Source organism: Alosa pseudoharengus, unplaced genomic scaffold, assembly GCF_046254945.1.
Source record: "Alosa pseudoharengus isolate Yale_2024_CS ecotype anadromous, Long Island Sound unplaced genomic scaffold, YU_APseudo_1.1 YU_APseudo_1.1_scf_1, whole genome shotgun sequence".
Taxonomy (NCBI): Eukaryota; Metazoa; Chordata; class Actinopteri; order Clupeiformes; family Clupeidae; genus Alosa; species Alosa pseudoharengus.
In genome coordinates this window covers 51,788,287-51,812,299 of record NW_027468564.1, presented here as the reverse complement: position 1 = coordinate 51,812,299, position 24,013 = coordinate 51,788,287, and the positions used below count along the sequence as shown (strand labels likewise).

The window sequence follows — 24,013 nt, the reverse complement described above, 5'->3', positions numbered from 1 at the left end:
TCCCAATTCTCTGTCTTACCCCTTACCCTTACCCCTTACCCTAAGTTCACTTGAGGAAGGGGTATCCCAATTCTCTTTTGAATCAAGGGGTAGGGCTAAGGGGAAAGGGTAGGGCTCTCTCTCTCTCTCAAACTGTGGAGGCTATCCTATAAGCCTCGGCATGGATGGCATGGTATTCTCAACGCATAGCAGAAAGAATCCTAGGTCCAGGCATTAGCTCTCTTTGGGTGGTGTTCCCGCCATCCACCCCTTTGCCTAATTGATTGCCTGTAAATATACCTAATTTCCAGTGACGTGCCACACCCAGTGCAATATTCCCCCAAGTGGCTAAAATAAGTAATAACTAAATTAACCTAACTAAAGGTGGATATAAATGGCTCCAACACAAACTCTTCCATTTCTCTGCTCTCTCTCTAGGTCCTGTTCTTCATAAGGACGTTTTCAAAAATCGGTGTATGTTTTATGGCAAAAAGTTGAACAAGGAAAAATATTTTGATGTATTGTACATTGTGTAATTATATTGTATCATGTGCTAAGGAAACATTTTCATGAAGACCATATGAGTAGGCTATAATAATGTAAAGTAATACAATTATATAATGTGGAGAGCTAAATGTGAAGGCATGAGTTAAGCGTATGATAGCATTAAAGAGTGAAACTGAAACCATCTCCAAACAGAGGGGGATTCCAGAACACCACTGGCCACAATGCAATGCCCAGTAATACAGGAATGACCATGATGGAACAGACAAAGAAAGGTGTCTAGTCATTGAAGGCCTGTAGATCATCAGAGTTGAATGATACCTTTTTTCAGGCCCTTCACTCCTGTACTCTATATCAGCAGTATGGCTACCATGTTCCATGACACAACACACAACAAAACAACTGGAGTCCACACCATCATGCCAATATAATGCCTACTTTCTCTTCATTATATTTATTTATTTATTTTAAAAAAAGAAGAAATGAAAGAGAAACAGACTGGGTTGCTTCTCAAAGTGTCTCGTGACATGATGAGCAGGGACAAACTAGTTTTGCAAGGTGGTTTCAAAGTTTCCCAAACAAGCCTTTGGGTTCAGTCACACACTCTGTGATATGATGATATGATGGGAAGACTTCAGACTGAACAGAACAGAATGTAAATTTCAGTATAAAGAAAGAACAAGGTGATGTATTACAAAATATTACATTTAACAGTCTTTAGACGGGTCATCCATCCAAAAAAAATTTACAATGACAAATATATATGTTTTATTTCAGTTAGCCTAATAGCTGGTTTGATTTGCATCAGAGATGACCCATGCCAATCATGAGATACGGTGAAGGGTATGTGATTATGTGGGGCTATTTTAATTTCAAAGGCCAAGGGAACTTTATCAGGATGCATAGTATCCTGGATCCATGAAATTACTGGCCTTTAAAAATAGAAATCTGCCTGCCTCTAAGGGAATTTAACATAATATTATGTTTCATGCCAGGTTCAGGTCAAAGGTGAATTCTATGTTGTTTCCGCTGTTGATATTTTAGTGTCTTACTTTAAAGATACTATGGCAAGTTTAATACTGAATCTGAAATAACTGTTGAACTGCATGATAACACATAACTAACGCTTAACATTAGCTGCATTGTTGTTCAGGCTGTACTTTACCAGACTGTCTTTCCTGTCATGGGCCATTACCCACATCTACCCCATTCACACAGAGATAGTGTCAGAAGAGCCTGTTGAAACAAAACAAATATCAAGATGGAGCATGGATACGTGCCTAAACATGGTAAGTGTTTACTGTGCTTTCTGCCATAACAATTGATCCCATAGACCACACTCCTGTCTCATCTTGTGGATCTCCTTCACTTTCAGATCTACGGATAGTCTTACTGGGTCAGGCTGGCCCATGGAAAGGCTTGGTCAGCAAGGACATTATGGGCCTGTGGTGCGATGGGTCGATGTGCTTGGAGAGAGAAGAATCTGGCCGGACAGTCACCATGGTGATGACCCAAGGCTGGGACAGTGACTCAGAACACACAGGTGGTGGTGAAGTTGAACAGGAGGTCATGAGAAGCGTGACCCTTTGCCCTCCAGGGCCGCACGCTCTCCTGCTGGCACTGCCCATGGGGCCCGACGTGGGCATCGCGAGGCGTGACCTGGAGAGGGCCCAACAGCACATGAGCTTTCTGTCCGAGAGAGCCTGGAGACACACCATGATTGTGTTCATCTGCACCTACAGAATTATGTCTAACAAGATCTTGTTGGACAGTCACATTCTAGGACAGCTTGTGAATAAATGCGGAGGAGGACATTCTATTATCTTTGTGGACAGGCCCAATTCTTCTGAGCTCTTACAGAAGGTAGATCAAATGGCAGCAAGAAACAGACAAAGTTTCCTTCAACATCATGAGGTGAAAGGGCAGAGACCAACCACAGATGCAGTACTGCTTGCAGCCTTCATTCAGGATCTGAGGAACAGGAGGAGCAGAAGGTCACCAAGTGAGTCTAATTTCCTTACGGTTTGTTTAACATTGAGGATTAGCGATCAGTACTTAGCATGTGTTCATGGTTCAAAAAATCTTAAGAACTATACTTTACTTTGAAGACTCTAGTACATGATAGAACATACTATCTTTTGTTGTTTTAGAAAACATACATGAAACAAACTATGTTTGTTTCATACATGTACTAAACAAAAAAAACATGTACTAAACAAACTAACTACTACTTCAAAGTAGCCTCTGTCTACCATGACAGATTTGCACAGAAGATCAAGGAAATAAAGAAACAATAGTAAACATTCCCAGTACAATCAGATAGATGCAAACTCATGAATCCATCACAATCAAGTACCAAGTCCCTGTACCAAGTTTGGATTTGATAGTTCAAAGAGACCTCTGAAGTTCGCTTACAAAAAGGAACCAAAGCTGCCATCTTTGCCCATATAAGGAGATCCGGGTGTTAATTGAAGCTAACTACCTATGTCAAATTGCATTGTAAGTTAGCTCTGGGGTAGCAAGAGCAAAATGTCTGCAATTCCGATTTCTTTGTAATCGAGAGAGTTTAACAGGTGCAAATCATAATGATTGAATCATTCAAAATCCCCATGTTATTTTCCCATAGAAAAAAAATTCAAGATACCGGATCTCCTTATTTTGGGCAAATATGGTAGCTTTTTTGTAGGCGAACTTCAGAGGTCTAGTGTTGCTGAGATATGACCTCACTTCCTGTATTGCAGTGTCCCCTAGAGGCCAAATTACACCAATTTAATTGTGTGTCCTCACATGTAGGTACCGAGTCCCATGTACCAAGTTTGGACTTTGTTCATCAAAGCGTTGCTGAGATATGAGCTCACTTCCTGTTTGGCAGCTTTCCCGCCCAATTTGATTGGCTGTATTGAGTGAAAGCTTTTCAATATCAAAACAGCTTCGCTGCTAGACCCCCATTTAGATAGCTTGCATCTTTTTATGGAGTAATGCTCATATACTATAAGTGTGTGGTGTATGATGTGATCATATTTGTCTCCCAGGGCCACAACCAGCAACGACACGTGATAGAGAGGTGCCATGGAATGACGAAGGAATAAACAATCTTTGTGGTGCGCTTGCTGGGGTTATTTGTTGGGTGATTGTTTGGTGTGTTGTTATATATTTTGGCTTTTGTCTAGGGTCTATCATATCTGATAACTGTGGAATACTTGGCATGTATGCAGGATTATACATAGGGCTACTTTTTGGCTGTTGGATGGTAATGGTATGGTAAATAATAATAGTATTAATGTTGTGTGTGTTACACTGAGGTTGGATTTAAAATGCTTCATCAGGATAACTTAAGTCAACATATTAACGTAGCGTTTTAAGGAAAAACAAAGCTTATTTGTGTAATTCAAATATAATGTGGTTTAATATTTGGCAATCCATCCTATCCCAGTTTATATAAATGTAATGAATAAATACATCTAAGACAACTGTATTGGTGCCATTACTGAAATATTGCCTGCAGATCATCATTCTAATGTTAAAATGCACTGTTTAGACTGTTTTAAAAAATAATTCAAACCAACCACACATTCAGTGGTTACAGTCTGTTTCCACTTATGTTCCTATGTCTAAGTACCCTGGGAATCCAGAGTTCTAACGAAAGCACAATTTAAATTGTCTGTGCGAGACACTCTGGCAATTAGTAATGATAATAATAATAATAATAATAATAAGCTTTATTTGTATAGCACCTTTCATACACAGAATGCAGCTCAAAGTGCTTTACATTTGAAGCATGTAACACAATAATAGTCAGTCAGTCATTATCAATCACTTTTCTTCATTGCTGGGGCCGTTTATGATCCACTCAGCAACATATCAAAAATATCGAAAATAACATTATTACATATATAATATAGGATATATATGCATAGTCGTCCTATTATGTTTGTTATAGTTACCATTCATAAGCATTGATATGGAACGGTGTCCTGTTATTCAGAATTAAAGGCCACCCGCCAGCCAATCAGAAAAGAGTATTTCTTCTCTCCGGGTGATAAGTAAGGGATAACGGCCGCCGAGGTGTCCTGTTATTAATGGACGAGGGCGAGGGGCAAAAAACTCCCCGACGCGCAGCGGAGGTTGCCTCCGCCCAAGTCCATTAATTCCGTATAACTGGACACACCTCGAAGGCCGTTATCCCGCTTATCACACGGTTGCCACTGTAAACACTGGAAACACGCGGTTCTGTTTAAAAAGAAGCTCACTAGTTCAGCTTGTTGTACAACTTTAGCATGGACAGTTAGCTTGTTTACAGTTGATTCCATTGTTGGGAAGCCTGCAACCAAAAGATTCTAGAGCGCTGCAACCGTCGTCCTACTATGGTTGTTATAGTTACCATTCATAAGCATTGATATGGAACGGTGTCCTGTTATTCAGAATTAAAGGCCACCCGCCAGCCAATCAGAAAAGAGTATTTCTTCTCTCCGGGTGATAAATAACAATAACAGCCTTAACCCTTTACCCCCCATAAGCACGCCATATGGCAACTGTGGCAAGGAAAAACTCCCATATTCCAGGAAGAAACCTTGAGCAGAACCTGACTTAATAGGGGGAGCCCATCTGCTTCTGGCTGGCTGCGCCCTCCAATGGCAGCAGAATAATCTGAAAAAGTAGTCTACAGGATAAGATGAGTTAACTGATGCCCTTACTTTTCACATTGTGTCTCTGATATAGGCGGGCCAGAGGCAAGCTAAACAGATGATGACAGCGCTGCAACGAATCAGTCAGTAAACATCGGTCGTAGTGTTATCCAATTGCGTCGAAGTCCTTTCTAGATTACCAGGGTCTGGATTTTCCAGGCAAATGTCTAAGTATGTGACACGGCCTATTCATTCACTGCCATTAGATTATTAATAGCCCTATTGTTTTTGTAAGGATTATTATTACGCTATATTCCGATTTTTGTTCTCAGAGCGTTTTCCTTTTTTGAGGTGGTTAAGATGGGCGAAAAGTCTTGAAATTTGACACACACATCAGGTGTCACGCAAAGCAGTTAGGTACAAGAGCTTGGCCCCGGGCGTGGCCCAGGGACTCACTAGCGCCCCCTTAGGTGACTGATGCTGTGGTTGGCATATACTTTCAGCTAGACACACCAAATTTGGTGGGTGTGTGTATCTCCCCAAGATGAACAACTTTGCATTAGCCACGCCCAACAGGAAGTGAGGTGTTTGGGATTTTGTGCGCACTAAAACATGAATTGTGATGCCAAAAGAAGTGGACGAAAACTCATGAAATTTCGCACACACATCAAGAAGTACAGTGAATAGACAGGGGTAAAAGCTTGGCACCGGGCATGGCCCAGGAACTCCATAGCGCCCCCTTATGTCACTGTGACTTGTAGTTGGCATATAGTTTTAGATACACACAACAAATTTGGTGGGTGTATGTAACTTCCAAAAACAAACAACTTCAGCGCCACCCACTGGCAACAGAAAGGATGACAAGAACACTGATGTGACATGATAGATTTGAACGTACTCCTCCTAGACGGTTTGTCAGATTCATGTGAAATTTGGCAAATATTATGGCAAGATGACGCTGATGTTAAATTGCGAAGGGATTTTTGATTCATTGTAATATGTTATGATTTTAATATCTTGAACATAAACAGGAAATGTGTCATAAAGTCAAAGTGCACATGTGTAATTCAGATGCCTAGCGTATTGCCACCATCTGGCTAAGCATGAAATGTGCCAGAAATGTTCTATGCTTTGAATGAATGGTCTGAAATTTCTCAGGTTAAGAAAATAACATGCGAAAACGAATAGCACATGCATCACATAATGTATTTTTTACAAACGCACTACTTCGGTGCTTTGTTGGGTTACAAAATGTCACGGGTTGCGGCCCGCAGGTGCTCAGGCCCGCCATTGCCGCTTGTGGCCATATTTATTGTTATTATTGTTGTTGATGATGATGTTGTTGTTGGTGGTGGTTGTTTCATTTAATGCCATGGTTGTTAATCATGTGACACACTGGACAGTCAGGTGCCAAGCATCAACCTCAGTCAAAACAGAACCAAGTGAATGCCACACTTCCCTGTTGAGTTCTTTCTTTTTAGTAGGCCTTCACTGACCTGTGTAGAACTAACAAACCAGTCAAAACGTTACATTACAAAGGTCCTGTTATTCACATTAGCTGAGTTATAATGGGTTTTGTTGCTGACATCTCTCCTACTGCATGTGTCCTGATGAATAAACAATACTGATGCTAATTGTCAGATATGATCAAATCAAGGATAAACAACATCTATGTAACAAGGAGTGATTATAATTACTACAATTTAGGCAGTCCTTATCTAACATTCCCAAATCTGTTCCCTGGTGGTCCCCAACTAACACAACATCAACACCTACAGTTGCAATTTTGGAAAAGTGCTTTTGGTGACACTGTGCGTTTCTCTCGCGCAACAGCATCGAAAGCGTCATGAGAGAAAAGGTTGCTCTTGTAATGTAAGGACATCCCACTTAACAAAACGTCAGAGTGGGCGTACACATTTCGCTTACAATCTCCACTATCTACACTCTTCCAGCAGTTGACGTTTCGCATTTTGCGCACGCGTTCATCTTTGCCCCGGTTTCTCCGATCCATGAATTCCGACTGAGAGGTGGATGAAGGTAGTCCACGAAGTGTCCGCATTATTTCAGTGAATAATCTCGAACTATTAACAGATCTGTTCTCAGACGCTACACGATGTTTGAAGAAAAATATATTATGATGTAAGTTATATTATATTCATGCGCAGATATACAATTATTCTTTCATCGAGCTCATCCATCCATCCTGTTTGCTTTCACCATTCAACCTACAAATCATCATAGCACAGTTGACCAAAACCTTCTTTGAAACGTCGGGTTGTTCACTGAACTACTGTCCGTAGGCTACTGTACTCTGTAATGTACAATGAGAAAGACATTCATAAGACAAGTGAAGCGGTTTCCGTGGGTAACCAATGTAACACTCTATGGCTGCTTATTCGCCGGTGGGGACGTTGTGCATCAGTGGTTTTCTAAAAGAGAAGCCATGGACTGGAAACATACAAGGAACGTCGCCATAGTTGCTTTCAGTTTTCATGGTAACTTCAACTTCTTCTGGATGAGGTTTTTGGAGCGACGATTCCCTGGCAATTCTGCAAGAATGGTGCTACGAAAACTTCTGTTGGATCAGACCACGGCAGCACCCCTAGCAACAAGCGTATTCTATACGGGTGAGTAGCCTATGGTGAGGTCATTCATTGAATTCACCGAGTCACAGAAGTTAAATGTTAACGCAGGCTGTTTGTCACATTGTAACGTTATGAGCATAGTGTTCACGTGCTGGTGTTACCTAATAGAGGTCATGAAGAAGACAATGGGACAAATATATGTGCTATTTCAAAAAGCAGCTGTGCCAACTCATCTATTAATACCCATCTTTGCTCTGCAGTCTGATGCTGTTACAAAGCAGTTGACTAATTGTCACAATATTTGTCATCAGGTGTAAGTTTTCTAGAGGGAAAAGAAGACATTTTCCAAGACTGGAGGGAGAAGTTCTTCAATACATATAAGGTAGGTCATGGAGTGAAAGGTGTAAGTTGAATGTTCTAACTCCTTCATTAAAAACCTAAGGACATGAATTAAAGGCTGAAAGATGATGTTACCTGGTCCAAAGGGGAGATATTTCATGACGCCGGAGACAGGTTACTAACACTCAAGCATCCTAGGCAAGCATGAGAGCAACAAGTCTGTCGTAGACAAAGTCTTATCATTATAGGACTAAAACAGGGTATTCTTGACTTTACATGACATGAAAGGAAAATAAAAGAGCTGTCATGATAAGGAAAAGCTGTTATTACTCCAGACTCCAGAAGTGACAAAAGCACCGGACATAGCCTAGAGGAGGGAGGCGAAAACCTAATTCTTGCCTGCTTTAGCTGCACGATTCCTCGTCCTTGGACAGTTTACCTACCTAGCTTGCCAGGGTGTAGCGTTATCAGATGTGCACTCAGGCTGCTCGCTGCTACATATTCTGCAGATTACGACATAGGTTAATTGTTATTTTTCCGAAAACGTTCCACACATCGCTAAAATGGTCAGGAGTGGTGATCTCCGTGGGTGCATCACTTCTGCCATGTTTAGATTGTGCATTACACGTGACAAAAGCATTTAGTTTTCACATATTCGCTAAAGTTAGCCAACACATAAAAAACCTCCCCAAAACACCACATTCGAATAGTAATTTCCAAATTCAAATAATATTGATTTTTTAAATATTCGATTTATATTCGACTTTAGAAATTAGTTCCAACAGCCCTAACACACACACATACACACACACCTCTCTCTGTCTCTCTCTCTCTCTCTCTCTCTCTCTCAATAATTCAATCAATCAGTTTGTGTCACACACATGTACACAGGCTTACCTTTGTATATCTAACAAATATTATTATATACACCATTTGAGTGTGAATAAAACATTTAATATGGTTCCTGTGCTTATTTTTCAGACCGGCTTGATGTACTGGCCATTTGTACAGGTAAAGAGCTGACCCATTGAACACCTGAACACACAGAGACTCTGATGTTGACCTCAGTCAAGGACCCTAACATACTTTCAGTGCTGTTGGAGTAATAATGGGTTAATATTTAGAATAAAGGTGGACAAGCCTGACAGGATGGTTTAGTTAATGATCTGGCGTTGTGTGTCACCTTACTCTGATGATGTGGCTCTGACTTGTTCTCGCTCCTCTTGTCCGCAGCTGCTGAACTTTGCGTTGGTGCCGCTGTACCTGCGCACGGCCTTCACGGGCTGCTGCGCGTTCGTCTGGGCCACCTTCCTGTGCTTCTCGCAGCAGAGCGGCGACGGGACGGCCATGGCTGCCCTCGCCTGGTTACAAGGTCCGGCCCCTGCGTCCGACGCATCACCACAGGACACAGGAAACGACAAGTAACCATGGAGATGCCACGAACAAAATGTGTACCTCAGGGAGATGTGTGTGTGTGTGTGTGGATGTGTGTGTGTGTGTGTGTGTGTGTGTGCGCGTGTGTTTGTTTGGGTATGTGACAAAGAGAAGGAGTAACTTCTTTCTCCTAAAGATTTTCTTTTTTACGTTTGACTCATTGGTAAGCACCTGGCGTTGCAGCCTGGCCTACTTGAGTGGTTAAACCCATTTCCAATACAAAAACAAAAAAACATGTTTGTTTAATAGATGCGTATCTGGTGACCATTGAACCCAGAAGCACACACTTGAATACTGTGCAGTAGAAACATTCATGCTCAGTTGTTGAGATGCCATTGAGCATATCATACTGAGGAGGCACATCTGCTCGTCCTGTCTGTTACTTAGAGCACAATTATTTGCTCTTTTTTAAATCACAACTTTTGGCGTAATCTTCATAATTTATGAATAACCATTGTATGGACATGATTGCTGTGCCGATACCTTTCATCTTGCTTGTTTTGGGCTTATATGCTGAGGATCAGGATATACATGAGGTGGAATGGCATGAGACATAATATGAAAAAAGGAATTTGGTAAGTGTTTTGGTGACTGCACTTTCTTTATTTTCAGTTTGCTTTCTTCCTTCTACTGCCATGTAGTTGTGCTCTGTAGAAACCCCACTGATCTCAGTTGTCTCAGGGAGGCTTCCTTACTTATCCCCCCCCCCCCCCCACACTCCACATTGGGATCAGTCTTTTGTGAATACTGTCACTGAAGTCACTGAAGATTCATTTTGTCTGGGAACCAGCTTCAGGTTAGTCTGATCCAGTTAGCCTATAAGCTCGTGGTTGGCAAATGTGTGCACTGTATGTGTAAGTGGGTGAATTAATGATTAATTGTAGTTTTAGCCAAGTACATTGGACTTGGCTGTTTTACAAACAGAGGAGGAGATGGGAACCTCCCCCATGAAATAATCACTCCTTTTCACACATTTTTCTGATTTGGGTACTAAAGTAAAAATATTTATGTCCTAAACTATACAATATTTAAGAAGTTAAATCACAACTTCTTGTGTTCTTTTTACATGCCAGAACATATTTTCAGTGTGATTGCTGTACATTTTTGTTGACTATTAGTATGTCATCCCTCTGGCTCATATAGACATATTTTACTTGTACTCTTTCTACCAGCTCTCTATTTTTCCAGCATTGTCAGTTGTCTTGCTGCTTGTTGCTGCCGCTGAATGTGTCCATATACTGTATGACCTATTGGTCTACACTAGACACTAAAAGAGTCTAAAGAGTGACATGAAGAAAATACTGTTTTAAAAATCTGTTTTATGGAGAACTGGAATGTCTGTCACTTGGAGAATTTGCACAGACAGCAGATTTTATGCACACTGTGTACATAAATAATAGAAAATGAACATGTATTTTCCATGAAATGGTCTCAAATGGTCAGTTCCCAAGGATCAATTTGATCATTTATGTGGAAACTTATCTCATAGGTACAGTATATTTTTTTTCTGTAGAGTATTTATTCTGAATAATGCACTAATTTATTGATCTACTGAAGTTGTAATTGCTGTGTAAGTGTATGGTGCTAAATAAAAACACAATGAGAAAACAAATTGTCCATCTTTCTTTTAAAATGGTTATGGGAAGAGTGAAGCCCAGACAGTATTTTTCCGGTCCAGGTGCATGTAGGTTCAAACATTTTCATTTGGGCTTAGAGGCTATTTGTATTTTCATTCAGGTTGGAAACAGAAAGCATCCCTCTAAAGCATAGCTGATTAGGCTACATGAAAGCAAGCAGCCTCACGTCTCACAGGCTTGCAAGGTTATGAATTTAACAAATCCTGAAATGCCCCTACAGTATATGGACCAGTTTAGTTATGCACTGTAGAGACATAGGCTATCAAAAGGCAAATTATGGTTACCTCGCAACACCCCGTCCATATTGCCTTGTTCTCCAAACGTTTGCTTTGCTCCTCCTGTGTCACATACCGTTGTGCGCATGCCCGCTGCATCCCTCAACATCCCAGACGTCAAAGAAACCGTGCTTCTTACCAGGGAAGATGATCATCAACCCAGTTCGGTGGAGCGCACTGAAGGCTGATTTCTCCTGAACGGTACACAGGATCAAGTTTCAAGCCTGTGAGATCAAACCCCAAGGACTGAAGTGAGATCTTTTAACAATTTGGATTTGCAAAGATGTCTGTATCCACTATGGAATTAAAGAAATCTATTTCGGACTCGGAGAGAACATTGAAGAGCTACGGCGCTGTGCAAGAGACCGACTGGAACACGGATAAAGGTAAGGGTCATATGTTGTTTTTCAAATCTGAGCAGTGGGATGGCTTGTCTTTCAGAAACATCGTTATTTTAAAATGCGTTCTCCCTCCCCACTTATGTTTTAGAACTGTACGTTTGAAGCTCACTGAAAAACACCTTCTGCAACTGATCTTTTGTCCGGCAAATAACATATGCTATAGGCTACTGTGTGGGGTTGTTTCCATCTCCTTAGACATGAATGCCTGCTGCAATAGATAGCCTACAATATGATCCAGTGACACATATAACACTCGACTTAACTTGCATAGGCTTTTAAATCAGGGACACCCATTTAGAGATTGAGAAATCTATATTAAAACAAATAATAAAAAACCTGACTGAGAAACACCAGTGCAGTGTAGTGCAGGGTTGCCTTTTGTTTACCCATTATACACAATACAATCACAAGACACAGAATAACAAATACAATCAAAATCAAAAAGAAATCTGAATGGTTGAAGTGGGTTGCTTGCTTCACATGAGTGATTAGATTATATCTCTCCATACTGCCATTCTTTCTCCATGGATGAACTCTTGAAGGTTTCTCATGTCCATGTTGAGGAACCCACAGCGCCAAAAGGTTCTATGGAAATCTTGTGAGCCTGAAGAATCTACATAGCACCCTTTCTGGGTTTGTTTCCTGGCTGAAGTGGTTCTGCTTATCATCATGGTCCATCACAGTGTTTGGGAAAACTTTATCAGTTGTCCATGGACACAAACAGAGAGCATGCATAAGGGAGGGAGAGACAGTTATATGGAGAAACCTCCGTAAGCGTGTTCCTAGGAGTACATACATTCTTTTGTGAGAGAGAGAGAGAGAGAGAGAGTAACCATAAAATGAAATCAGAGATGATCCAAGTAGAAGAACATGTAGATTAATGCTGATGTTCAATGAATAGGAGCAGCTGCTTCTATTTTTAGTCTCTCCTCTCTCATTCTCTCTCTCTCTCTCTCACATACACAGACACACACACACACACACACAAAGAGCAACGCACTTAACACACTTTCACATCATGCATTTGAATGAAGACAGGTATGCCATATGTAAGGGATAATGTATAGAACGCCAGTCATTATCGGGAAATATAGGTCCCAACAGGGCGAACCGGACCCCGACGTGCAGCGGAAATCAAAAACACACAGATACAGTACAAACGGACACATACCTTGATATAATACAGTAATTCCTCTTTTGCATCATCATACATTAGAAATCATATACCCAAAGCAAGCTATACATTCCAGTCTGTATCAGACACTTCAGTGCAAATGCAACTTGAAGGCCGATAACTGCACCACCTCAGTCCCGGAGCCTGCAGCTGTAAATCAAGCCTCCTGACTGCATGTGGGTGTCTTGTAACGTTCCCTAATCACAAGCTGTTCCCTAATCACTAGCTCAGATCCAGGTGAGAAGCACCTCTGTCCGCTGTCTGCAGTTGTAGGGATTTAGCTCGTAACTCAATCCCAACACATCTATTTTAAATGTTGTTGTTTTTTCTTGCTATTGTGCATACTCATCATCGTATTGCATCGTATTTTACACTTTACACTTCTCCAAATAAAAACAGGCTTCCTGTTAAAATGGGGGTAGTTTTTGTTTTGCGGGTGAATGTGTTCTCCTGAGTCCACAATTTCTTTATTGAACTGCACTGTAGAAGTGGCATCAGCTGGGAGCGAGAGGCAGCTTTAAAGCTTCTGTGTGGATTTCATTATTAAAGGCTTGGCTTACGGCCAACTAGATCCCTTGGTCTAGTCACACCAGCCTTGAGTGGGCAGGGTGATGGTACGAATGCATGTGTATTGTGTGTGTATTGTGTGTATGTGTGTGTGTGTGTGTGTGCACGCTTTTGGGGGCAGGGACAGAGACTGTCTGGCAGATAAACAAGAGAGAGAGAGGGAGAGAGAGAGAGAGAGAGAGAGAGAGAGAGAGAGAGAGAGAGAGAGAGAGAGAGAGAGAGAGAGAGAGAGAGAAGAGAGAACATAGACAGACGGTTGGCCTGGTATGTGTTTTTTGATTATGAAACAGTGCAGCACTGACTGGGCAGTACACTATCTGGGCTAACACTCTTACTTACTGTGGATACTTCCCTCTATTACTCAGAGCAGCCAGGTAGCTCATATATCCATTATTCACACAACACTTATTTCCAGCTCAGATTTTACTACAGACACTCAGGAAGCAAGCACAATTGGAACACATTAGTTTGTGGTAGTTTGAATGCACTTGTCTCGTATTTGAAATCATCACTTAACCATCTATCTGTTTTGAATAGATCTAAGGATCGTTATACTGTCTGCCTGTGCAAATGCTACACTAGTGTTTTCCTACCTATCTTGCTGTGATGCAGAGGTGTGTGTGTGATTGTGTGTGTGTGTGTGTGTGCGTGTGTGTGTGTGTGTGCGTGTGAAAGAGCGTGTGTGTGAGAGAGCGTGTGTGTGTGTGTGTGTGTGTGCGTGTGTATGTGTGCGTGTGTGTGTGTGTTTGTGTGTGCGTGCGTGCGATTGTGTGTGTGTGTGCGTGTGTGTGTGTGTGTGTGTGTGTGTGTGTCTGTGAGAGTGTGTGTCTGCATACTGTGGGTGTCGGGGCGGGGGATGCCAGTCAGACATGATGTCCACCCTCTCTCTGCTCTCTCCACACTCCACTCGGAGGCCTGGGCCGTCCCATCAGTTTGTGCTGACTGGCCAGACACAGGACAGGACAGGAGCTCACTGCCGACCGCTCGCTGGGCCGAGCTGACAGTAATGGAGGAGACGTGACGACTCTCCCACACAGCAGGCTGGCAGTCTTCTTTAGTTACACTATTAACACTATTATAACTGGTGTGAACTGTTAGTGCTAGCAGAACTAAATCAACACTATTAGAACTGGTGTGAACTGTTAGTGCTAGCAGAACTAAAACAACACTATTAGAACTGGTGTGAACTGTTAGTGCTAGCAGATGTTTTCATCCTGTTCAGGATATGTCACCATCATCACTGTGGTTAAAACTCCAAGTCTAATCAGTGCTTCCAAGACCAGGCGCCTTATGACATACTGCCGCTTTCGTTGACAAAAAAAGCGGTCGTTTAGCACCAGTCGTTGTTTTATGTCCCTGACTCCATTGTGTTAGGTGCAGCGGGGGCAGTGCTTATCTTGTCCTTTGGCCCACTGGAGCAGAACATTTATAATTGCCTATTGTGAGCGCAGAAATGGCCGCCGTGTCTTGTTGCAGTAAAATGACACAGGACAACAAGCGAGGAGCTACTGGCACTGCCCTGTTCACCAGAGAAATATAGAGCCTGGCAGACTCAAGGCCACTCCTGGCATCCCCTCACCCCCTTTAATTGTGCGAGGGTATAAATGCCCAGTATGAGTGTTCCCCAGACATCCATTTGCATAACTACAGGACAATCTGTTTGTCTTAGTCAGCTATTGCTGACACAGAGTTGACGAGGGGTGTTTGTTTTTCTGAGTTTAGTGTGTCCTGCTTGTTTCAAAGATTTAAAGATAAAAAGGAGCTTTAGAACTGTCAAGGAGGATGCTGGGAAAGACTGCAGCTTCTAAGGCTATCCTTTAGGCGCAGTGTTTATGTTTGTGTGTGGATTTCATAACTACATGTGACAAGCACAGATGAACAACTTTGTTAGAATGGGCTTAATTAAGTTGCCAGTAAGGCTTTGAGAGCATGTTTTAAGGACACAGCCACAGTCTATTTATGAACCAGTCCTATTTTGCATTTTTATTTGTCACTAAATCAAGGCCAGATACGTTTCCAGTCCTGAAAGTTATGTGCAGACCTTGAGTAGAGTACTTTATAAAGGCTCGGATGTATTGCAAAACAAACCTCCATTGTGGAGAAGTGTAAAGAAATCTGTGGAGGGAGTGGCGTCAGCTCTTGTGTGAAGGCTGGAATCACATGTCTTCAATAGAAGACATTCGAGCGCATTCAAGTGCATTAGAGCAGCTGTTGGTCAGGTCGGTAAATACATGTCTGCTGCTGTCTGGGAACAGAGGAAGAACTGATCTCAATTCCTTTTACCTTTAAATCCCTATTAAAGTTCCCCACTTGTCTTGCGAGGGTCATTTTTACTATCCAGGAATATAAAACTCATTGTTTTCCTCACTAGTTTCCTTTGCATTTAGGAGAAATGGACGCTATCCCCTTCTCGTTTTGTTTCAATTAGTAAAAATACAGAATTTTACAGTTCATGGTTTTGCTCCCGTAACGACTACATGTAATCATACAGTATATATTCACACTAAAATACATCCTGAAATACAGCATAGAATGAAATACATCCACTTGAAATACAGACCTATTCAATCTCCTACTCATTTCCTTTCCTTATTCCTCACAGGAACAGCTATATATTGTCCTACAGTAAATACCGTCTCTCCATCTTAGCTTTAGCTTTTGCTTAGCACACTTTAGGGTGTCTCCATCTCTGCTCCATCTCTCTGACTGACCAACAGTGGTCAAATGAAGGTGATATATCTATATACTGTATTAGTGTGACTGGGGTCATTTATTTATGATATGCAATGTGTAATATCCACACTGTATACCATATTTCTGACCCTTTGAATGTATGGTCACGATTAGAGAAACTAGTGTTCACGTTTAGCTTTCTCCACATAACACCCTCCCTGAGAAGCTGGTGCTTATGACACTTATGATGACCACATGTGCTCTGTCCCCTCTGTGTGCCCTCAGGCCAGGGGGACGTGTCCATGATCGACAGCACCATGTCCCCAGACGAGATCGAGGTGGAGATGGCGCGCATCCAGCGTCTCCGGGAGGTCCTGGTGCGCCGCGAGTCCGAGCTGCGCTACATGTGAGTCACCCTCGCTCTCTCTCTCTCTTGCTCTCTCCCTCGCTCTCTCTGTCTCTCTCTCTCCCTTGCTCTCTCTCTCGCTCTGTCTCTCTCCGCCCATGATAGCATCATCACCGCCACCGCCGCCGCCCACGTCACCACGGCAACATCAGCCACGTCACCACTCTGAGTGCTTTGCCACGATGCCTTATCCCCTCGGGGCTCTGAGCAGGAATGTACACATTGTTATACACACAGACATGCCCACTGCTGCATGTGTCCTTCTATTAGCGCACCAGGGCTTTCTATTAGGTGACTATCAATTTCCTGCTGCGGCTGTGCAGACAAACAGTTAGATGCCCACCGGTCAGTCTGGAGCCAGAAGAGAGGATTTAAAAAGGCTTCAGACATTCTGCACAGGGGGTGTAGATGGAAAAATATGGCTCGATGGTGTTTTATGCCCCCAACGTCGTCTTCCAGGCAGCGCTGCCACCGTCGACTTAAAGGCACCTTATCCTAAACCTAACCCTAACCTAACCTTAGCCCATACCTAACCTTAGCGCCTTCCAGGCAGCGCTGCCTTGACGTTGGGGGCATAACGTTGGGGGCATAAAACACCAAGAAACAAAAATATGTGGTGGGGGATGGCGGAGGGGGGTGGATGGGCTTTTATCTGTTGTTGTGAAGTCTGGTGGTGTGAGGCAAACTGCTACCGAAGTTTGTGAACACACACACACACACACACACACACACCCACACAAACACACACAAACACACACACACACACACACACACACACACACACACACACACACACACACACGCATATAAACAAACACAGAGGCACGTAAATGTGTACACTTACACACACACACACATACACACAAAAAACACACACACAAACACAGAGGCACATACACGTACACAAATACACACAAAAACACACACACACACACACACCCTAAACAGATGGAGAGGCAGACTGCAGTAGCTGCTGGAAGCAGTAATTGGGTACATGAACAAGGAAGAGATGAGAGAGAGAGAGAGAGAGAGGGAGGGAGAGAGAAAAAGAGAGTTGGAGGGAGAGAGAGGGAGGGAGAGAGAAAAAGAGAGTTGGAGGGAGCGACATGGAAGGGGAGGGGGACGATAAAGAGGGAGGAGGTGGGAGTGCGGATGAGTCATACGCTGATTTATAGCACTGAGGATTAAGTCCCTTGGTGGCTGTCACTGCAGAGCAGACATGGGGGGGGGGGGAGGAGGAGGAGAGGGGGAGCACTGGACCTGGAGGCTTTAGTAAGCTCCGAACGAGAGGGACTGACAGGCGACATGGTGCCCGGTGACAGCGGGTGATTCACCCCCCCCCCCCCACCTGGCGGCCCCGCCGCCTTTTAATCAGAAGCGTCAGCATCTGGGAACACTCATTTCCTACAGCCTATTTATATCCATGAATATTGAAAACATCCATTTGTACAGAGCTGGACTTTAACATTACACGCCCGTGATAAATGCTTTATCTGTGCCTTCGCTCGCGTCAGTGGCACGGCACGTTTGTGATACACGGGGAGACGCCGGGTCAGGCTCTCACCAGCACAAGGATTCAGGACTGCCAGGAGCGGTCGAGACGTCTCCGTCGGGAGATGATTTAAGACACGTGTCAACTGTGGTCATTTAGAGCTTGGAGGAAATGAACTCTAGACGCTGGATATGAAAATACGCCTTGAGGCTCGTGAATGTGGAGATGCTAAATGAACTCGAGAACTGGCAGTCTACTCTCAGTGTTGGGTTTTTTATCTTGTGATTTCACTACATTTACTGTACATTTAGTCATCGCTGACACTTTTATCCAAAGCGACTTACAAAAAAGGAAACGATAAAGGTACAATACAACTAGGACATGTTAGTGCGGCAATAAGTAGTACTACTTGCAAGGAATTGAATGACAGTTGAAGTGAAGTTAAGTCAAGGGAAAAAGAAGAAGAATAGTCAAGATAAAGATGATTTTTCTGTGATGTACAAAAACGTACTGAAAACAACCAGAGTGTCAGGTCTCGTTTAGCCTCACTGACTGAGCCATATGTTGAAAGAAGTCATAAAGTAGCTTCTTTAGATACGGAAAGTGTTCCCTTGGTGTAGGCAGCACAGAGAACTAGAGCTGCAGGCAAACCTCTCCTCAGAGATAGAGATGTCAGCAGGCACGACGACAGCAGAAAACACACACAGGGGGGCGTACGTCATTTGAGGGGAAACCTGAACATCTTCTGTGCTTGTTTTGTTCGTCCTTGCAGGATGGATGACATTCAGCTGTGCCAAGACATCATGAGCCTGAAGCAGGAGCTGAGGAAGATCGTGCTGGTGCCAGGTAAGCTCACCGGCACGCCGTCGCCCCTCCCCGCCGCGGGTAGAATACGGGCGACGCTTCAAAGGCAGCTGCTTGCTTTGTCAGAAGTATTCCGATTTCAGCACGCTCCGAGCCAGAGACAAGATGGGCTTTGCTCAAGTGCACACACATCTATCAGTGGAACATTTCTCCTCTTTCTCTCCTCTTCTGTGAGGGATAGAAACACACAGAAGTGCAGCAAAGAAATCCCCAGAAATCGGCCTGAGACAGACTGTATAATATAATCCCCCATCACCCTCACCCTCACCACTGCAAACCACACATTAAATGCACCTTAAGCTGTATTTTTAGTGTATCTGCAGCCTATATGCCATAGACTGACCAGCGGCCCCAGCTTTAACACATGACCACGCCCACGGCTCCTATGGAGGCCACGTCCACACCAGTGGCACTGGCCGCTGCTCTCTGGTCAGCATGCTGGCGGACTACGGCAGCGCTGGGCTGGCCGTGGGCGACGGCTCTGGGGCGAGGAGAGGAGAGGAGTGGTCCAGGAGGAGTAACAGTGTCCACGTCTCCGTATCAGTGTTTGGGAGAGGGCAGCAGCAGGTCTGGGCCTGTGATGGTGAGGTGTCGATAGACTGAGTGGGTAGCTGCCGGTACTCACTGGGAGGGCGGCCAAGAGGAGCTGTACCTGCAGTGAGGCTGGAGAGAGAGATCCACAACATGAGAAATGAATGCACTGCTTATCTACTGCTTATCTAGTCTACTGCTTATCTACTGCTTATCTAGCCTACTGCTTATCTACGAAAGGACTACAGCAGCTGTAACCTGCTACTCATCATTCCGGCAGAAGGAAGCTATGTCATTTTTTTATGGCTTTATAAAGTGTGTATGCTTGTTTTAAATCTATATATGTTTAAAAATAAACATAGTACATATAGCATTTTTAGCACCAGCCAATCATAGTCATTATATCCCCACGACTGTATCAGAATTATCTTTAATTATTACTTTGTCCCAGCACTGTCATTAAGTACTTTTCTTACACTGGCCCACACTCTGGTCACCACGTCTTACCCAGGGAGAGAAGCAGAGTCCAGAGAGAGGTGGTGCAGACCGCTACAGGCGTGGGCTAGCGCAGCCCTGACCTAGTTTCCCTACCTACAGTAGACTCTCCCCAAATGGCTGTGACATTGGGATTTATGTGTGTGCTGTGAGAGCCTCAGGTGTGACTGTGTCTGAGGTCCTCTGAGACCCAGTCCATCAGGAGGAGCCAGGAGGTGTTTTCGTTTAAAGGGGAGAAAAGCTGATGGGGCACTTCCTGCTCTCTGCTCGGGGTTGGTAACATAGCGAGCCATTTCCCAGACTGCTTAGCACACTGCTTTTGTATGTGTGTGTGACAGAGAGAGAGAGAGAGAAAGTATGAAGGTCAAGGGAATAAGGAAACAATAGTAAACATTCCCAGTGCAATCAGATAGATGCAAACTCAAGAATCCATAAACAAAGTCTATGGAGATGACCTTGCAGAAAAAAAAACTAGCTCTCGACAATGTTTGCAGACTGCATCTGTCAAAACCCCATTTATCAAATATTGCCATTTCCATATGTACTGCAAGAGAGTAGAGGTCACTCCGCAGATAACAAATCACTGATATAGACCTAAGGGAGGACATAATAGTATAATGGCTATCAGTTATAATGGGCTGTGTTAATTACCCTAGTAGATGGGTTTTGAACAAGGCTAAAAACCTTGATGAGAATGAGTCTATGAACCATAATGACTCTCATAATGTCAGCCAAATATACCACACCGCACATATTGTCTCACTAACATAAACACAGCTACAGGATTCATATCTGTTTTAATCTTCAGACCTATGTTTTCTTATTCTAGTGTTTGTTTTGAGTTATAATGATTCCACTATGCGGCAGTGGCCCATCTAGAAGGCTGTGTGCAGTGTCCGTGGTCTCCGAGGTTTTAATGAAAGAGAATACTCACAACAGCCTCTCTAGTGCCGTGTCCTCCTGGGCCTATCCGGCCTGATTAAAACATTAATGTAGTCCGGCCGGCCATAAAGCTCGTGGCGCGCCGAGATGGAATTAAGTTAAACACTCCCTTTGGCCATATCCGTGGCGCTCCCCGCTCAACGCCCACCACAATATATCAAGGTGAGCCAATCCAATTAGTGGACAATGTGCTCCCCTCCAGCCCAAATAAGAGCCAGTCTTCTGGAGCGTACACTCATGTTCATCCTCTCTGGATGTCTTTCTCTTTTTGTTTTAAATCCATTCATCTTTATTCCGCAGATGCTCCAGTGCTTTGGTATTATAAGGATAATACTGAAACACTCACACACCTCTTAATCCCATTTAATCCCCTCCTTTACTCCCATATACACACACTACAGTAATGTCTGGAATGGATTAATATTTTCAATGAAGAAGGTATTAGCCATATCAGGATCTGTTGTATCTGTCTGTGTACCCATTCAATTCTGAGGGAAGTCCACCACTGTGAGAAGCCTGACGAACAGTATTATATACGCCCATCTATGTTTTTGCTCCCCATAGAGAGAGAGAAGACCAACACTAAGGGAAGCCCACCACTGTGGGACGCCTGGTGAATGAGTATGTGCTGTCCACCCATCTGTTCTTATGCCTCCTGTAGAGAAAGAGAAGACCAAGAAGCACCGGCAGGGAGAGGAGGAGTTAATCCAGAAGATCCATAAACTGGTGCAGAAGAGGGACTTCCTGGTGGACGACGCGGAGGTGGAGAGATTACGGTGAGACGCGCTCCAGTGGGAAGAAGGGGGTGATTGTAATCTGGCCATAACTCTATGGTGGCACCCCTGCCATGCTGTGACGGATGTAAGGGATTAATTCAGAGCAAACTGTTCAAAATGAATCACCCAGTCCAAATCCAAAACCAAAACAAACTGTACTTAAGCATGACTTGTTCATGTACTTAAGCATGACTTGTTTATGTTTAGTGGAATTCAGTGATTGCATATTAAGAACATACAGTGTTAAAGGGTTAGACTAACCATAGATTTTCAGTGATTTTCTGTTGCTGGCTGTGAGATTTCTTTTGGGTGAACAAGCTATTGTGTTTATAAAATTAGTCATATCCCCAAATGTGATAATCAAAAATATGTAATATATAATATAATAATCATCATTAAAAAATCATTTAAGAATGGACATATCACTCATGCCTATTTAACTCCTTAGACTAACTACCACATACCTCCTAGCACAGACCATAAAGCGTCAGCTTGGCTCTTATTGTTTTTGAGCATCGATGGTGCTTCACCCTACTCCGTAAACTGATGACTGTGCAAGTGCTCGGGGAGCAGGCGTCCAGTAAGAGCCATTGATTGGAGCGGAGCGCCCGGCTTTATGTAATGGCCTCCAGTAAGCGCTCAGACTAATGACTCCCCCTCGCAGGATCAGTGGCTCACAGATCACAGGTGAACGTCCCCATTAAACTGCCACGGCCGCTCCCCCGTCACCCACAATATTTATGTCCGTTTCATATTTATGTATATTTTCTCTTTGACAACCCCCAAGGTCTCTCTCTCGAGCCCAACATCTGTGTGGGAGTTTAATGGAGACAGGGAAGGGGGGAATAGCACAGTGGTGATTCTCTTGCTCTCTGTCTGGTGGGGGCGTGTTCAAGGGGAGGGCCCTGTGGCCTTGGTCTCTCAGCCCACACCCAGGGGAGTGTTGAGTCATCCTCACCCTCTTCTCTGCTCTCCCCCCATCTCCTCTCTCTCTCTCTCTCACACACAGGGAGCAGGAGGAGGACAAGGAGATGGCCGACTTCCTCCGGCTCAAGCTCATGCCGCTGGAGAAGCTGGCCAAAGTGGCCGAGGGTGAGTGAGTCCGAACCAACCCGAGGAGGTGCGGTGTCTCGTTTCAGGAAGGATGGAATGGAAAGAGGGGAGAGAGGAGAGGAGAGAGGAGAGGACATTTGAACCCAACTTCAAAGTCACTCCCTCTCCAATGCCTTGTAATTAGCTGGTCATAGAGATGCCATCAACATTTATGTACATTTTTGGTGGCTTTATAAAGGCCAGAATAGTTCTTCCCTTTCATTGCAGTCACATTGGTTATGAGATGATCAAACTTGACTGATGTGTCATGTTTAATAATCTTACATGATTAGTGTGCTTGATCAAGCACACAGCATTGCAAAGGAATTTATCATTTGAAATTCATTTATAAATCATTTTAAATTATATCTCTATTCAGGGAAAATCGTGGAAAGCAAAATCAAACACATTTTCTTCTATTTCATTAAGTATCTGAGAAAAAGACGGATAGCAAGGAATAAAATAAACAACCATGGATTGCAGGATATGTTTGAGTGAATTCATCACATTACATACATTAACGTGCACTGATGTGAAACAAACTGAAATAGCTCCATCCCCTGTGTGTTCTGCCTCAGGTCCTGCCAAGCCCAAGAGAAGCGTCCCAGAGCCTCCGCCCAACAAGCCCTCCGTCGTCAAGTCCAGCGTCGCCATCATCAAAGACTGCTGTGGTGCCACTCAGTGTGCCATCATGTAACGAAACGTCCCTTCAACCCACACCCCCCCCCGCCACCCCCAACCCAAAGCCCTCGCCAGACTCTCTCCCGTAACCTTAACCCACCTCCTCCCTCTGAGAAACCTGAGTGCTGAACTATCCTGCCAGAAGTGACAAAGTAAACAGGCGAAGGCCGAGGAACGGGATCAGCCTGAGCGGTGCTTGTCCGAGGCCGTAGGGGGAAACGCTTATCTTGATGAGCAGCGCTGCCGCTCATTGATTGCTAATGGAGTGGGACGCTGTGCCCAGCGTGGTTTTAGCCTGTCGGACCGTCTAGCCGACAGTTGTCACATTAACATTCAATTAGCCAATCAATGATGCGTGGATAAGACGTGTCAGCATGCTCCCCATAAACCACTCTAGAGTGTAGACAATGTGTTGTGCTACTACACCCCTGTATTCTATACAGTAGGTTTAGGTTATATAACAGTTTGAGGACTCAGCAGTTTTGAGGCAGGAGTTTGGCTGAAAGTGCACAATAGTTGTTGTTTATTCTCACCTGAGAGT

At 43.7% G+C, this 24,013-nt stretch overlaps 1 protein-coding gene and 1 long non-coding RNA gene across 7 annotated transcripts; both read left to right on the top strand.

Moving 5' to 3' along the window:
• Window positions 1-977: 977 nt before the first annotated feature.
• On the top strand, window positions 978-3,958 carry LOC143132572 (uncharacterized). Of its 3 annotated transcripts, XR_012988332.1 has the most exons (5): window positions 996-1,166; window positions 1,261-1,326; window positions 1,637-1,772; window positions 1,859-2,485; window positions 3,516-3,958. It is a non-coding gene; the product is annotated as an uncharacterized LOC143132572 (long non-coding RNA). The 3 variants fall into 3 exon arrangements; XR_012988331.1 differs by having other exon boundaries at window positions 978-1,166; window positions 1,261-1,772; XR_012988334.1 differs by lacking the exon at window positions 1,261-1,326 and having other exon boundaries at window positions 999-1,166.
• Window positions 3,959-6,635: 2,677 nt separating this feature from the next.
• Window positions 6,636-23,488, top strand: bmerb1 (bMERB domain containing 1). 4 transcript variants are annotated; one of them, XM_076292114.1, is made up of 6 exons: window positions 6,636-7,735; window positions 16,479-16,599; window positions 18,864-18,937; window positions 21,585-21,699; window positions 22,709-22,791; window positions 23,370-23,488. In XM_076292114.1, exons 1-6 carry the CDS (start codon window positions 7,432-7,434, stop codon window positions 23,486-23,488), a joined length of 816 nt encoding a protein of 271 aa, XP_076148229.1. In that variant the 5' UTR covers window positions 6,636-7,431. The 4 variants fall into 4 exon arrangements, with proteins under 4 accessions (XP_076148229.1, XP_076148239.1, XP_076148257.1 ...); XM_076292142.1 differs by lacking the exon at window positions 6,636-7,735 and adding an exon at window positions 11,677-11,764; XM_076292133.1 differs by lacking the exon at window positions 6,636-7,735 and adding an exon at window positions 11,677-11,770.
• Window positions 23,489-24,013: the final 525 nt, after the last annotated feature.